The 15427-nt window shown below is 37.3% G+C and overlaps 2 protein-coding genes across 2 annotated transcripts in view; one reads left to right on the top strand and one right to left on the bottom strand.

The window, feature by feature from the left end:
- The window catches only part of LOC145662944 (uncharacterized), a gene marked incomplete in the record, with an annotated part of 1119390 nt that overhangs the window by 325820 nt on the left and 778143 nt on the right, over positions 1 to 15427 (top strand).
- LOC145661743 (histone-lysine N-methyltransferase SETMAR-like) lies at positions 11978 to 12445 on the bottom strand. The gene has a single exon (XM_081727077.1). The coding sequence runs from the start codon at positions 12443 to 12445 to the stop codon at positions 11978 to 11980; it is 468 nt and encodes a 155-aa protein (XP_081583203.1).

Raw genomic sequence — 15427 nt, 5'->3', positions numbered from 1 at the left:
TGGAATAGCCATTACGTGAAAACGGCTTGACCTACAGAGCCAAAGTAAGACTCAAATGCAAGAGAAATAACAAGTCTTTAATTTAAATTCTATATTGTCTTAATTGAATATCATCCAGGGCCGCACGAGGACCCAAAATACATTATAAAAGGAAAAAAAAACCTATGGCGTACTTTTTCTTTGTGCTTTTTATTTGGTCACTTCATTAAGAAAATGTTACATAAAATAGTAATAAAGTCAAAATTTAAATTAAGTAAACCACAGTTTCTTGCTATAGTAATTGCATCAGTTTATAGTCATTTACACATACCATCACAAGCACACAAGGCTGTGCATGGAAGGAATAGGCCAGCACATTTACACATATTAGTGCACAGAGATTTGCATACGTAACGAACAAGTTCTTGGCAGTGCTTGGAAAGTTCTGGTAGCACAGACCATAAAGGTGAATACCCTGAATCACTTCTTTTCCAGCTCCACTGTTCAGGATCTGGCAAATTAGGTTGTAGCGCAGACCACTGTAACCAAATATATCCTCCTTGCAAAACGGCTCTTTTCACATGTTGAAGAAGTGCAGCCTCAGTGAGAGGTACGCTTTCCAAGTGACGACATTTTTTAGTTACAAGCATTCGACAACAGTAGTTTACATTTTGCAGGTTGCTGGTTCGACCATACAGGTACACGGCGAAACCTTGCAATTTCATGAACGTAGTATCGTCTAATTTTAAAGGTGCATGTGAAAGTTGTACAAATGCAGCAGTAATTTCTAGATTTGTCCGCCACGCTTCCCAAGCTGTTTTCTTTCCCCTACCTGCAAACGCAGATACAATATCGCACCCGGTGAATGCGTGCCAAAACAGGATGCCGTCACAGATTTGTCTCTAGTTTCTCCGCGTATTGGTGAATAGGAAGAAAGCGTTTGTGCTTACCAACACCATACTCAACCCACAGGTGGGACAGAAGTAGTTTGGGGAAAGCATGCAAAGCCAAGACAACTACATCTGAATCTACCGTTTTGATGATAATGGATTTATGGACTGCTTCGACCATCACGGCTTATGCCACACGGCCTCGCTTTTGTGCTGTCATCTCAGGTATATGTGCTAATATTGTTTCTTTTAGCCGTGAGCTGTGCACCATTTTCTCGGCATCATTTACTCCAAATTCTGATATTCGACGAGCAACAAGGCGAGAAAGTTCTGAAAGTTTGAAAGCTGGTGAAGATTCATCACGAGACAGGATATCTTTAATATAAGTAATAGCTTCGGTTAAAACAGCTCCATAGATTATTGCATTGTTGTCCTCATCCCCAAATGCGGACTGTTTCTTGACCTTACGTGCACGGTTGTGGAACTGCACAAGGCACTTATGATGATATTTGGCTTCTGTTGCGACCATATCCCCATACTCAGTTTTGCTAATAATTTAGTGTCATTTAGGATCACAGCTTCTTCGCGTACACGATTACTTAGTTCCAACGTGCGCACGTTTACTATTGTTTCATCACCTGCTTCATCACAAAAGAAGCAAGTGAATTTGACTTCAACTCGGAATGATGACGGAGTAGATGGTCCCGCTTGAGAGTTTTTATCTTCTTGCTTTCGTTTGGCAGCAACAGCCCGCGGTAGCTTACTTTTTTCGAATTTATTTCTGTAAGTTTTGTGAAATTTCGCATGTTTTCTACTCATCGTCGTCTCTATTCCATTTCCATCGTCGAGAAGATTAAGTTGAATGCTTGATGGAAGTCCAATCTTTTCTTTAAAATCTAGAAGATCATTGCACAAAGATTTATAGCCTGCTCCCTTGTCCATGCGCGAGCTGTTCGCAGGACAGACCAACGATTCAGCTTTATCGTTCTGAAATAAAATACACATGTTCCAGACTATGGTTTCAGAATTAGAATGGCTGAAATCGGCTGGGATCTTAACAAACTCACATTTTCTTCTCTTCGACATTTTTTGTAGCTGTTACTGTTTGTTCAGTAGTTGTTTCTCTCTCATAAATACCTCAAAACATATCATACCTGCAAAATATTATATATATATATATATATATATATATATATATATATATATATATATATATATATATATATATATATATATATATATATATATTGTAGCATTATCAGTTCTAATTGTTATATGTTCGACCATACACATTTACATACAAATTAAAATTACACATTACCGCCTGTTTTCTGTGATATTTTGTCCAATCTGTTTTTATATTTTATAATCTCAAAAAAATCTAGTCAGATATTTTACCAAAAAAGTATAGCAGTAATTTGATACAAAATAACCTCAGAATACTTTTCATTCCAAGAAAAAAGATTTCTTTTTCTTTTTTGGTATGTTATAACCAAACCTAACCAGATATATATCCACAAAATAGAACTATGGAAGTAAATAGTCGAATACATTTCGCAGATGTCGGGATTCACTTTTTATTTTCAGAAAAAAACTATTCAAAAATGACCGTAATCCAAAAAATTCAACAGCTAAGTTTTCTTTTATTTAGCACCTCACATCACAAACGCTGTTGTACCCCTAATTGCTTAACCTCCACTTTCTAAAATCTAATCCGATCTAATGTTGGACATGTTATCGCTTGTTAGGATCATGTCAGTAACAATGTAAATAAACCACACTTTTAGACCTTGTCATAAAGATTGCGAGAAAGTTATTCAGTAGTTGAGTAGGAATTTTAATATATTCTGGTAGCTTAAACAACGAAGATTCTTGTGATATATAAATCTTCTCTCAACTCTGTTTCTGTTAAACAAAAACTTTATCAACATTACCTGAATATCAGCATACATCCCAATGAACAGCAGAGAAACAGGCTGGTTATTTAAAGTTCCACCTTCAAGCTTCTTTCACACATATGTAATATTAAAAGGCATTCTTGATGATAAAATATAATTTGATTTTTCAAGACAACAACCCGTTTGTCAAATATAAATAGATTTCTTTGATATCATTACAACCATATTTTCAGCTGGGAGTCACTGTAGCCAGCTACTGTAATTATCTGCAAACATCTACCTAGACGCGCTTAATTTCTCACTGCTGCCTACACATTTGAAACTGTATACTGGGAGGAAACACTTACATACCTTTGTTATGCTTCCCTCGGCGTCAGATACAACCACTGGGTGGGTCACTTTTGCACTCATTTTTTGCTCACAAAATGATAAAGTGTGATGGTTTCAGGCTTTTCTTCGATACTAACATGAACGGAAACCAGTGGTGTAGCGCATCACTTTAAATGCACATAGCTCCGAGACTATTGATCTCATATACACTAAAAGGACATCAACGTAAAGCTTAAGGATTTGCTAAACGATTTACAAGACTGTTATTGCGATATCTGTTAAACCAAAGCTCCCAGATGGATAAAACCATAAACAAACGCAATCGTTTTTTTAAATTTTTTAGTGAATTTTGGGGCCCTCATGAGGCCCTGGATGATGTTTAATTAAGACAATGTTGAATTTAAATTAAAGGCTTGTTATTTCTCTTGCATTTGAGTCTTACTTTGGCTCTGAAGGTCAAGCCGTTTTCACGTAATGGCTATTCCAGCGATAACATACCGTTCTCCAGTGCTCCAGATTTTCCAGCGCCTGGAATTCCAGGAAAATGGCGTCGGATTTTGGGGGTCTACGTCAAAATTTATTTGTTTCTATATAAGTAGACTGTGTGCAAAAGTTTATGTTCTTATCACAATATGCATGATTCTTATGAATTTTTCCTTTAATCCACTCCACTACCCGGGAAATAAGGGCTGGTTAAAGGCTAGTATTTATTTTAGGATAAAATAGTTGAAAATAAAAACATATTAAAATTTGCTTTTAAAATAAATAGATATATTGCAAAGTATGAAAGTAAAAATGAAATATTGTATTGTCGCCGGACTTACGTCGCTCTGTGACAGTTCTTAGTTCTATGACGTCAGGAAATAAGTTCAATGTATACGAACACTTATTCAATGTTTTGAAACAAACACCTGTTACGTCCTTGTACACTCATCTCCAAAATGATTGTCGCATATCTATAACTGTCTTCATGTAAGAATATAATGTAATACTGATTTTGCTGGGTACTTTTAATACTGATACTATGTGTATAATCGGGAAAGTATATATGGAAAGTATAGGAAAATATTTATAAATACGAAAATTAGAATGAGTAAATCATAATGTTGCTAAATGGGCACGAAAGTTTTATTTTCGTTTTATTGTTCTTATTTACTCCTCTTTTGACATGAAATTTGCAATTTGCATACATGTCTCTGCCGATTGTACACATACTAACATTATAAGATATACCGGGTGAATTCGTTATCAAATTATATTCCTACAACAACATATATATAGACATGCGACAATAATTTTGGACATGAGTGTACCTTCCTGAAGAAGGTGACACATCTTTTAATTCTATTGTTAATGAAGTGGTCTATTTCCCCAAATAAAAACCAATACCAAGCAGGGCATATGCTCCCTCCTGTCCTTCTAAGCCGGTACCCAAGGCTAAATGTAAGATTGCGCCCCTTTCCTGTTGTAATAGGAAAAATTCAGGATGGTCAGCTACTGGTATCGATCCCAGGACCATTCGAATGTGAAGGCGAGACAGAGGGTAAATCTGGTGATCATATTTTGAAAAGAAAATAAAGAAATGGATTCCACTAAAAAAGAGTCACACTGCCAATACATTTCAGATCTTTGTCTGGGTTTTCTGCCTTTCAATTCCAAGTTTTTTTTAACCACGAAGGCCCAAAATAAATTAGAATATCGACTCTCCCGTTTTTTTAAAAAAATATTTGCATGGTTCTTCATTTTATATCAGACTCTACCTGCACTATTCCCGCGTTATTTCCCATAGGTAGAATCCTTTGAGAAAGAGACAGGCGACAAGTGGTTTAGTTCTCTATGGTATGTTTGTGACCGTTGTAGATATTTGAGTGGCTGATATCATGTTGGTCCCTCTTAGAATATCTCTGTATTTATTTTTTCTTCAGTTCTGTTTCTCTTTTAGCCAAAAGAAAGGAATTTCACTCCTCTGTCCCATTTACATCCGTAACCATCCCCCTCCTGCGCTGTCCAACTTTGACCACATGCAGGGGAAAAGGAAGGAAAAGGAGGGGTGCCATTTGCTTTGACGGCATTTCAGCTACAACCCCATCTGTTGCCAAAATAAGCAAACACTTTGCACTGCGATATCTTCGATTTGTCAAGGTCACTTGACTCCCGCCGACTCTTAAAGAGTGCACGCAATTACTCTCATGTAAATATGATTAAGTTCATTTTTCTTTTTTTCTTTCTTCAGGCAGTTGTGCAGATGCAAGAAATTTCATTTTAAAGCAATACCTTTCACTATACATCACTTGTAAGCAAAGAAATTAGTTTGTAATCTTATCTGCACAAATTTGGCGCGTTCAGTTCACAAATGAACCAAATCAATTTTTGCTATTTTCGGATACATTTCATTTTAAAGATCTCTTTCCAAAACCTCTTTCAGAGCTTCACGTCCAGATATTGTAAATAACTTTCCAAAAACAGTTTTAATTTTTCCATATACTTAAGTGCAGGCGCGCACCCGGAAGTATTTGTTGGTAGCAGTTCAAAGTTTGAGGAATCAATTTCATTAGGCTCTACGTCTATGTAGTATTTCAACCGATATTATTCTGCTGACGACGAGACTATAAGTAATTATTAAGTACAGTAACCTATTTTCTTATTTAAAAAATTATGAAACTAGATTGTTTTTATAAGAAAGGAAAGAGTACAGATGAAGTGTAAAGTTAAATCTTTATACTACATCAATCACTTCTCCTCTAAACGATTATCATTTTATTTTTTTAAAAAGTGTACAAATGTATGTCGAGCTACTAAGTTTTTTCGAAGGTTTCGGACCCGGTAGATTCCCCCCCCCCTTATGTGGATGCACCTCTGCTTAAGTGTAAAGTACAAACTTTATGTATCTTTTTCTCACACCTTTGGTTATTAGACCTGGTTGCCTTATGCTCTGAACGCCCCGTATATCAAATGCTTAGTACTTCAATTGTAAGTACTGTATTGCTTATACAGTATTTCGTTTACTAGGTTTAAGCGGTTTTTTCACTGTTTTGTTACTGTTCAGACTTGTTCAATATACAGATACATTCTAAGTTCCGCTTTTCTTTTTCCACTGCAACATTTGCCAAGTCGTTTGGTCGGAAGCTGCCTTTTCATTCTATTTCTCCCGTTTCTCTCTATCGCTCTCACTGAATTTCATTAAGTCTTGGAGAAGTAGTTCATTTTGTCGCTACCAGATGTCACCGTCCTTTCTCTTTATTGAGAGAATTGAAATGAGCCATTTCTCTCAACAAGTGAAGTGGATTTTTTTAAAAAAATAAAAAATAAAAACTCGGTTCAGTTTTGTAGTATGTGTAGATTGATTGTTGATTTGGTAGTTGTTCATTTCAACAAGGACACCAGATGGCAGTTAAACGAATAAAATGAATATGTACGGATGCTGCTGATTTTGTCGCATACCTAAGAAAGAAATAACGAATTTCATAACGAGATATTTGTATCATTTTCGAAATGTTTATGATGATATGATTAGGCATGAACCTCCTTATGATCTTTACACTCCTTATGATTAGGCACGAAACGGAACAAGTTAGTCCTACAAATAAATTAACCTTAAAATTCATAATGGTTAAATGACATTATCTACACATAACATCTACTATTACTTAAACATATGTTATATGATCATGTTATAGGATTTCACATATTATACGATCTGAAGAAGACAGTCACTAGTACGTTTCAGAGTGCGTTAATATATTTATTCCAATTAGCAGCATTCTATATCCGTGTCCTATAGTACTTACCATATATATCGGCCATATTAACAGTCAAGCGTGAACCCTGAAATTTTTTCAATACTACAAGCCACTACGTCTATGTAGTATTGAATGGGTACTATTCTGCGCCCAAAAAGACGCTAAGTAATTGTAAAATATTTCCACCTATAGTTTCAGAAAAGAATTAGAGTACTAGATTTTTTTTTTATAAGACCAAGATTACAGATGAACAGAGTTTCTTCCAGACATGTTTTCGGGGGACACTGCCTCCCGGAACCCTGAGAGTGCCCCCCGACGAGACCAAAATAATACTTTATAATATAGTAATAAGTAGAACAGTAATATGTACCCCTCCGAATACTAAGTGTTCTCCCCCCGGAACATTATTTCGAAGAAAGTCCTGCAGACGAAGTGTAAGAAGTGGAAGTTTTAGGGAGGTTTGAATCCAGCGAACTCCCGTGGGTGTGTCCTGGTTACAGCCCATTCCACCCGATCTAGGTACGTATATACAGATAACCAAGGGCGCCGATCCTGGGGGAGCCAAGGGGGCCCGCGCCCCCCAAAGCTTATGTGGGTCCCTTCATTTAATTTGTAAATTTGCAATATTAGGGCATAATTTGAATGCAATTTGTCTTAAAATCATCATATATGCTTTCTGCATCTGAATGCCCCCCCCAAAAAAAATTTTACAGAGAAATCGGCGCCCTTGCAGATAACTATAAAAGAAGTTCTACAATTTTATTAGTGTCCAAGGGAAGAAGTATTCATATATCGATCAATATATCGTATTGAGCTGAACAAAGCGTAAGTGTAAATCCTCATGCGTAGTTATCGAGAAAATTGAGATTATTTTAAATAATAAAAGTTGATTCTGTATGATAACCATGCCATCTGTTAAGATGGAACTGATACTGAAATATACACTCCTTAAGTTTTCCGTTATGGGACTTACAATATAACTCTACACAGCATGATTAATAAGTTATAATCAACAATTATGATGATCACTTAAATTTTAATTTTTGTTGTCAATAATATTGGTGGAAGATAAAATATATACGTATTAATTGATAGATCACATAGTGATGAACGAAACAACGTGGTTGAAGGTTAATTCACATTCATCGTTTTCTAGAAAATCGAATAATATGCTTTTTTTGTGGCTTTAAAGGGTATGCCTTCGTTGCCAATAATAAATAATAATTAAAGAGTTTGGTTTACTAACACTCCTTTATATATTTACCCTGTCCGTTTATTCGTCAGGGAGACATAAATCTGAAAAAAAAAATCTTTGACCAGTCATCACCAAATTTCGTAAAAAATCTATAGGATCAAATGCTAGGAATCGAGTTCTTTTTCGGATGCGTTATTTAAACCGGAAGTGGTAGAAATTTAACATTTCCAGTTTTAAAGGTGTTCGCTATAAACCAAAAACGGAAATGGATAGGGAGTTGCGGTTCTCTCCAATCGGTTAAACATTCCAAAAATACATTTCATCTCCATCTTTAAATCTCTTCTGAAACCCGAATTAGTAAATATACAGAATTTTCGATTTCAATATTGATTTTTATGGAGCAAGAACGATAACAGCTAGAATTGTTGCCTGCCACCTTCCTTGTTAACACTCTTCAAACCAGAAGTGTTAAAAATCAACTACTTTAATTTTGATCTTACAATAAAACTTGTAATATATAGCGAGAAACGATTTTTTGTAATCAGTTGAGCGGCGTCCAAAATATATTCCATTTCTAATTTAATATCCTTACTGAAACCGGAAGTGGCTCAAATCGATCACGTCCAGTTTTAACTGTGATAGTTGCCAAGTGAAATCGGTAAAGGTACGGAGAAGCGGTTTTGTACAATCGTTTTGATTCAAGAAAATATTCTATCTCAACTCTAATCTTTGTATTAAAACCGGAAGTAGCATAAAATCAACCACTTGTAGTTTTAACTTTCAGTGCCTTAGAATCAGAACCGTAACTGATAGCGAGAAACGATTTTCTGTAATGAATTAAGTATCCGAAATATATATTAAATCTCTACTCTAATCGTTCTATTGAAACAAGAACTGATTTTAGTTCAATCACTTCCGGTGTAACGTTGAGCGCTATAAAGTAAAAAAGGTAATAGATTGGTGATAACAATTTTCTGCAATCGATTAAGCATCAACACAGTACATTTTATTTCTGTCCTTAAGTCCCAACTAAAACCAGAATGGAATCCATTTTTTGGTTTCAATATTGATCTTCGTAGACCGTAAATGATAAAAAGGTAGCGAAAAGCGGTTTAATGGAATCGTTTTAGCGTTCCAAGAATAAGTACCATTTTCTGTCGGAACCCTTTTTCAAACCGGATGCCATAGAAATCGACTACTTCCGGTTTTAAATTTAATTGTTAAAGAGTAAAAACTGTAACAGATAACGATAATCGGTTTTCTCCAATTGTTAAGCGTTCGAAGAATGTATTCCATCTCCACTCTAATCCATCTATTAAAACCGGAAGTGTGAGAAAATCAACCAATTTTGGTTTTAAACATTGATCGTTATATTGGTGGAGAGAAGTGAATTCCTACAATCGATTAAGCGTGTTAACAATATATTTTATTTTCATCCTTAAGGCTTTACTAAAACCGGAAAAGGTAGAAATCCACTACGACTTCTGATTTCAAAATGGATCTACAGTATAATACGAGAGAAAAATTCCTACGATATTGCGAGAAGCGGTTTTATGAATTCGATTTAGTGTTGAAACCGGATGTCGTAGAAATTATCCACTTCCGCTCTATATGAGATAACAAAGAGTGACAAGCTGTATTTTTATTATCAATGAAGCATCCCAAGAATGTATCATATTTCCACTTTAATCTCTCTACTAAAGCTGAAAGTGGTGTAAACCTATTACTACTTCGAATTTAATTAATAATCGAGAAATATCACACCATAAAAAGCAAACTCCTTCATGCGGTGTACACATGACTACCGGTACTACTTGTTTTCTATTCAGCTTGAACAAATTATGTATTTATTTGTTTGTTTACAATGTATGTATTTAAAAAGTAAATGGTAACATTCATACTCCAAACAGTAACAAAAGGCCGCGGTGGCCCAGTGGTAGAGTGTTCATCTCTGGTACATGGATTCCCTGGTTCGATCCCAACTCGCGCAAAGTGAATTTTGTGGTGGACAAACACCGTCCTCGGGATCCTCCCGTTTCCTCCCACTTTCTTCATTTCACCATTTTGTTCATTTCTCATCATCACCGTCTCCTTTGGCCTAACCGGCATAAAACGTGGGACGTAAAAATCAAAGATTTCATTTTCCAAACAGTAACATATGGGATCCTAGTAGTGACGCACATAGGTCTGCTACTTGTAACAGTAGTAGCTTAAGAAAATGAAATTTACGTTAATTAATAGGACATTGAAACACCTTCCTTAACTTGCCCTACTGTTTATATTCTCCGGGAATTGAACCTTGTGAATTATTTCCAGATGAATAGTGTGAACGGTTTTCTTGCAGTCGATGATTATTGATGACGGAGCAGGAAAATGCCCCGGACTCGCTGCTCCAACACTGATCATAGATGTTTATTAATGGTAAAGGTCAGGGGGTTGGACGGACCAGGTGAGATAAAGTTCATCCCGATGTTCTTTAAACCACTGTATATCTTTGATGACTAACACATTCTACGGAACAACAACTGTACTATAAAATGTATCTGGTCACTTCAACTGTCCACATAATAACTAGCAGTAATTTGTACTTGAGAATAATAATAGCTATAATTGAATATCATGAAATTCCAGTACAGAACCGTCGTTGCCTTGTTTAGCGTTAGGAAGCACGGAACATGTCAACCGTACGCGAACGCACCCTGTTGTAGGAAACAAGAAGGAAAATGACTCATTGACAATATTACTTTCTTCTATTTATCAATGGTTCATGTTTTATGTTACCGGCATCATTTTTCTTTGAGCTACAGAATTAACAACGGAAATCAAAGGTTTCGATATCGCGACTGTCGTCAGGTCAAGAACAAACCAAAAACATGAAATGAAATGAAATGAAATTTTGAGTTTTACGTCCCACGGTTATGCCGGTTAGGCTAAAGGAGACGGTGATAATGAGTAATGAATGAAATGGTGGAATGAAGAAAGTGGGAGGAAACGGGAGAACCCCGAGAAAACCCACGCACACGGTGTTTGTCCACCACAAAGTTCACTTGGCGGGAGCAGGGTTTGAACCCGAGACCCCGAGCACCAGAGGTGAACGCTCTACCACTGAGCCACCGCGGCCCCAAACCAAAAACACTTCACACGGAATGAGGAAGAATAAAAATAAATATTAATATAAACTTTTACCTCGAGATGAAGTGAAATCTCTGTATGGGTTTTGTAAAGAAAACAAAATAAATATGACTGGATGTCTTTGATTTCTTTTGCACTAATACTATTGTCAAAAATACGTATATAAATACATATCTGATGTAGTAAAAAGTAATCCATTATTTTGGAATGACATTGAAGGCTTGACTTACCATAATTAGAATGATCCGATTTAGGTCATATATGCGCCGTTTTGTTCGATAACGTGTTGCTATTTGGAAGGTAATATCATGATGCCTCTCTCACAGAAGCCCTTGTCCCTAGTGGCAAAAAATTGGGACAGTCGATTTTTACAAGCCTCTCTTGGAGCGACTTTTTCACCAGCAAACGTGTTCCCCATGGGCAGGAACAGATGGTAATCACTCGGTCCCAGGTCCGGACTATAAGGTGGATGCATAAGAACCTCCCAACCAAGCACCCAGAGCTTCTGGCGAGTCGCTATCGATGTGTGTGGCCTGGCGTTCTCCTGGTGGAACACAATGCCTCTCCTATTGGACAAAGCTGGCCGCTTCTAGGCGATTGCTGCCTTCAGACGGTCCAATTGTTGACAGTACAGTTCCGAGTTAAGGGTTTGGCCGTAGGGGAGCAGCTCAGTAGATAATTTCCTGCCAATCCCACCAAACACACAGCAAAACCTTCCTGGCCGTCAATCCTGGCTTGGGCACCGTTTCCGCCGGCTCACCGCGCTTCGACCATTACCGTTTTCGCGTGACGTTGTCGTAAGTGATCTACTTTTCATCGCCAGTCACTAACCGCTTCAGAAATGAGTCGATTTTGTTGCGATTCAGCACCGATTCGCAGATGGAAATTCGATCCATGTTTTTTTTTCTTTTTATGCGTTAACTCGTGTGGCACCCATACATCAAGCTTCTTTTTGTATCCAGCCTTTTGCAAATGGTTCCACACGGTTTTTTGTGCAATGTTTAGCTCTTGGGCAATCGACACAGTGCTTACATGGCGGTCGGACGCGCCAATGTTCATGATTTTATCGACATTTTCGACACTTGGCCTTCCAGTGCGTGGTGCATCTTTGACGTCAAAATTACTGGAATGGAATCGACGAAACCAAAATTGCGCGTGATTGGCTGTTACAGTATCAGGACCATAAACACTATTCACATTTGCAGCCGCCTGGCTTGCGTTTTCGCCTTTATCGAAGAAAAACTGTAAAATATAACGTATTTTCTCTTTGCTAGTGTCCATTTTGACTCGCGCTCACACAACACTGAGTCAACTCATCACAACTCTTTGAACAGTGTTTGTAGTACGCAATCTTATCGTTTGAACGCCATCTCGTTGAACCCGATCGGACTTATACAACGCAAGATACAGATCACTGAAGCCATCTATTGGCGAAATAATGGATTACTTTTTACTACACCAATATTAGTCACCGATACAAGAGACACACAAATACTTAATTCAAACATATTTACACCTGCCGATAGATTTCCATGTAGACTGTGGATATATTGATTAGAGTTTACTATCCCTTTCAGCAGCGAGGCTATATGAGATATGTGATCCGACCTACATAAGCTACGCCGGGAAGTGAACCGCCGCACCAAAAACGCGTATGCTAACCATATAGCCACGAGGGAGTTCCCCATATAGACGAAATTCAAATGATAGAAACGTTAAAAATTCCAACAATCAGTCAGTAGTGTGTCATGTATCTGTTTAAAGTTGTTGTCTTGTGCAAAGCCTAATGGTGTCGTAAGTGAATAGAGTTGAGAAGGCATGTCCGAAAACACATTCAGTTATTCCAGCACAGTTAAGATGGATCACTAGGTGTTCTCTGTGCAAACGCTGCTTGAATAGTGAGGCATTGACACATAGTGTCGAGTGTTTACTGATGCCAGATAATAGAGAGAGTAATCATGGATTTCTGCTTAGATACTGGAGAAATTATTTTTCGACCATTATCGCGATTCCTCTTCTCGAATTGCAACGCTAGAATCCAGGAATTTTCTTATTGTAAGTACCACAGTAAGCGTACAAATTTGGCAATGACGCATTCTGGCGTTCTGCGCAAGTTTCGTCTCAAAATCTATTTTCTTAAGTGTAAATTAATATTTAAATAAAATATGAAACATAACACGAAAAATGGTCAAACAATATATCTATTTCGTAATAAGATTGTTACTTAAAATACTTTACACACACAAATAAACATTTCATGAAACACAGCACTTCTAGTAAGATCTAACAGCAAATGCAATCTTGTGTGCTCATTGTAAAACGAATCAAATATTTTCTTTTATTTGTTACATTTTTCGGTATCAGGAGACACAACAAAATGTATCAGTGTCTTGTGCTGTAGCTGAAACAATACTCTATCTTATAGTACAATATTTATAATATGTAACGTTTCATTGCGCAGTAATTAAAGGAATGAGCTAAAATATGTACTGACTTCCGGGTGGTGATCCACCTTAATACCATGAACATGAATTTTCTGATAGACATTTCATTACAGATGCCGTTTTGCAACGATATACAGCACGACCGACTCCGAAATGTGTATTACGTTATAACCCATATCCAAAAAGATCGGTTTTGCACGGAATTAGGAAATTGATGGCGTCGGAGAATCCAGTGGCGAAAGGTGCTATGTACATTTGGTTCCATGCGTCCCACCATTTTGCCATTCTTATGACTCAAGGTGGTTCATAAGATGAATGCTCAAGGTACCATTGTCGTGCAATGAAAAGTCAACTGCAGAAAGCTATACGAGTGCAAGCTGGCGAGAGATCAGTGAAAATCTGTATATCTCTAGACGAAGCGTGGATATACAGAGAGAGGTGAAGATAAACTAATTGACAGGCATCAGTGTATTTGAAGTAACAACGCGCAATGGAATTTCGAATTCCATTTAATAAGCTGTGTACGAAACACATTCACCTTGAATCGATAAGACAGGAAAGGTACGAGCAACGTAAACACTACTTGCAGCTATGAAGGAAACGTTAAATAATGTAAAACTAACTACCAGTGTAGACCCAAAATTCTGCTGATGAAGGCATTGAGGTAACTAGGATAGTTTGCTGGAGAGTCATGGTCCCTTACTTCTGGGAATTGAAGAAAAACTTACCCGTGATCGAACTGTATTTTAGGAGAAGGTTTCAATGTTCAAGAGAGCCAGGCTCCCTTTGATTATATCTATGGACAAAGGAGACTAGGATATTAATTGTAGAGTTATATTATTCACAGGACAATCCCTTGAAATGAGTACTAGAAAAATTTCCGTACAACAACAGTGACCATTTTCCGTGACGAGTTCAACAGTGTTCCACCCACCAAGTCAATATACATGAACTCAGAAGTATGGGCGAACAAGATCCGTGCTTGGTAAGGAGTACGAATTATTCGCGTTAGACAAGTGCCGAGGTGAAGAAGAAAGATGTTCGCCAGTGGATGTTATTGAGTTCCACTAAATCCGCGAGGATTCTGACTCAATAAATTAGAGTCTCAGAACAACACGTCGTTGAGGCCTGATGAACCTTAACTTGAAGCCATACAAAATTATGGCTTTACAAGAGTTAAAACCCGCAGATCATACTAAACGTAAACAATACTGCACGTATCTATCGAAAGTGGTTTTCCCTAGCCAAACCTCTACTTTATGACGGACGAAGCGTGACTAATCACAGTGGCTACGTTAATCCGCAAATTACGCTATATTGGTTTGTCTAAACCCACCAATATTTAAGCATTTGTTGCATGATGTAAAGATTATGTAATGCGCTGTGTCGGAGACAAGAATCATTGGACCCAGCTTCTTCAGAAACGCAGGGATCTCAGCGCATTGCATTATCGACATTTTTGAGCTGTTTGTGGATCAACTGATCTCAGTAGAATAAGATTTCACGTACTTTCAGCAGAACACAGTGACAACACACACTGCACTCGCCTTTCCACACATGACAAAACTTTCGAGAAAGATCTATAACCTCCAAGGTTCCATTGTCCATCCGGTTGTGCTATTTTATTTGTTGGGCAACCCAAAGGGTAAGATGTACCACAAGAATCCACAAATCAATCAACATTTCCAGCAGTACATGTAAAGACAAAAGAACACATGTAAGTATCCTTTGTGTCTTTGAACTACTTACAAAATATTGCCTTGCAGTTCATGTTTATTATTTGATTTGGGTTCGGTCTTTTGGCCCATTCTGTATGTGA

This window comes from Thermobia domestica, chromosome 10 (genome assembly GCF_964235325.1).
Source record: "Thermobia domestica chromosome 10, izTheDome1.hap1.1, whole genome shotgun sequence".
NCBI lineage: Eukaryota > Metazoa > Arthropoda > Insecta > Zygentoma > Lepismatidae > Thermobia > Thermobia domestica.
The sequence above is the reverse complement of the archived record's forward strand: the minus strand, read 5'-3'. Positions and strand labels throughout refer to the sequence as shown.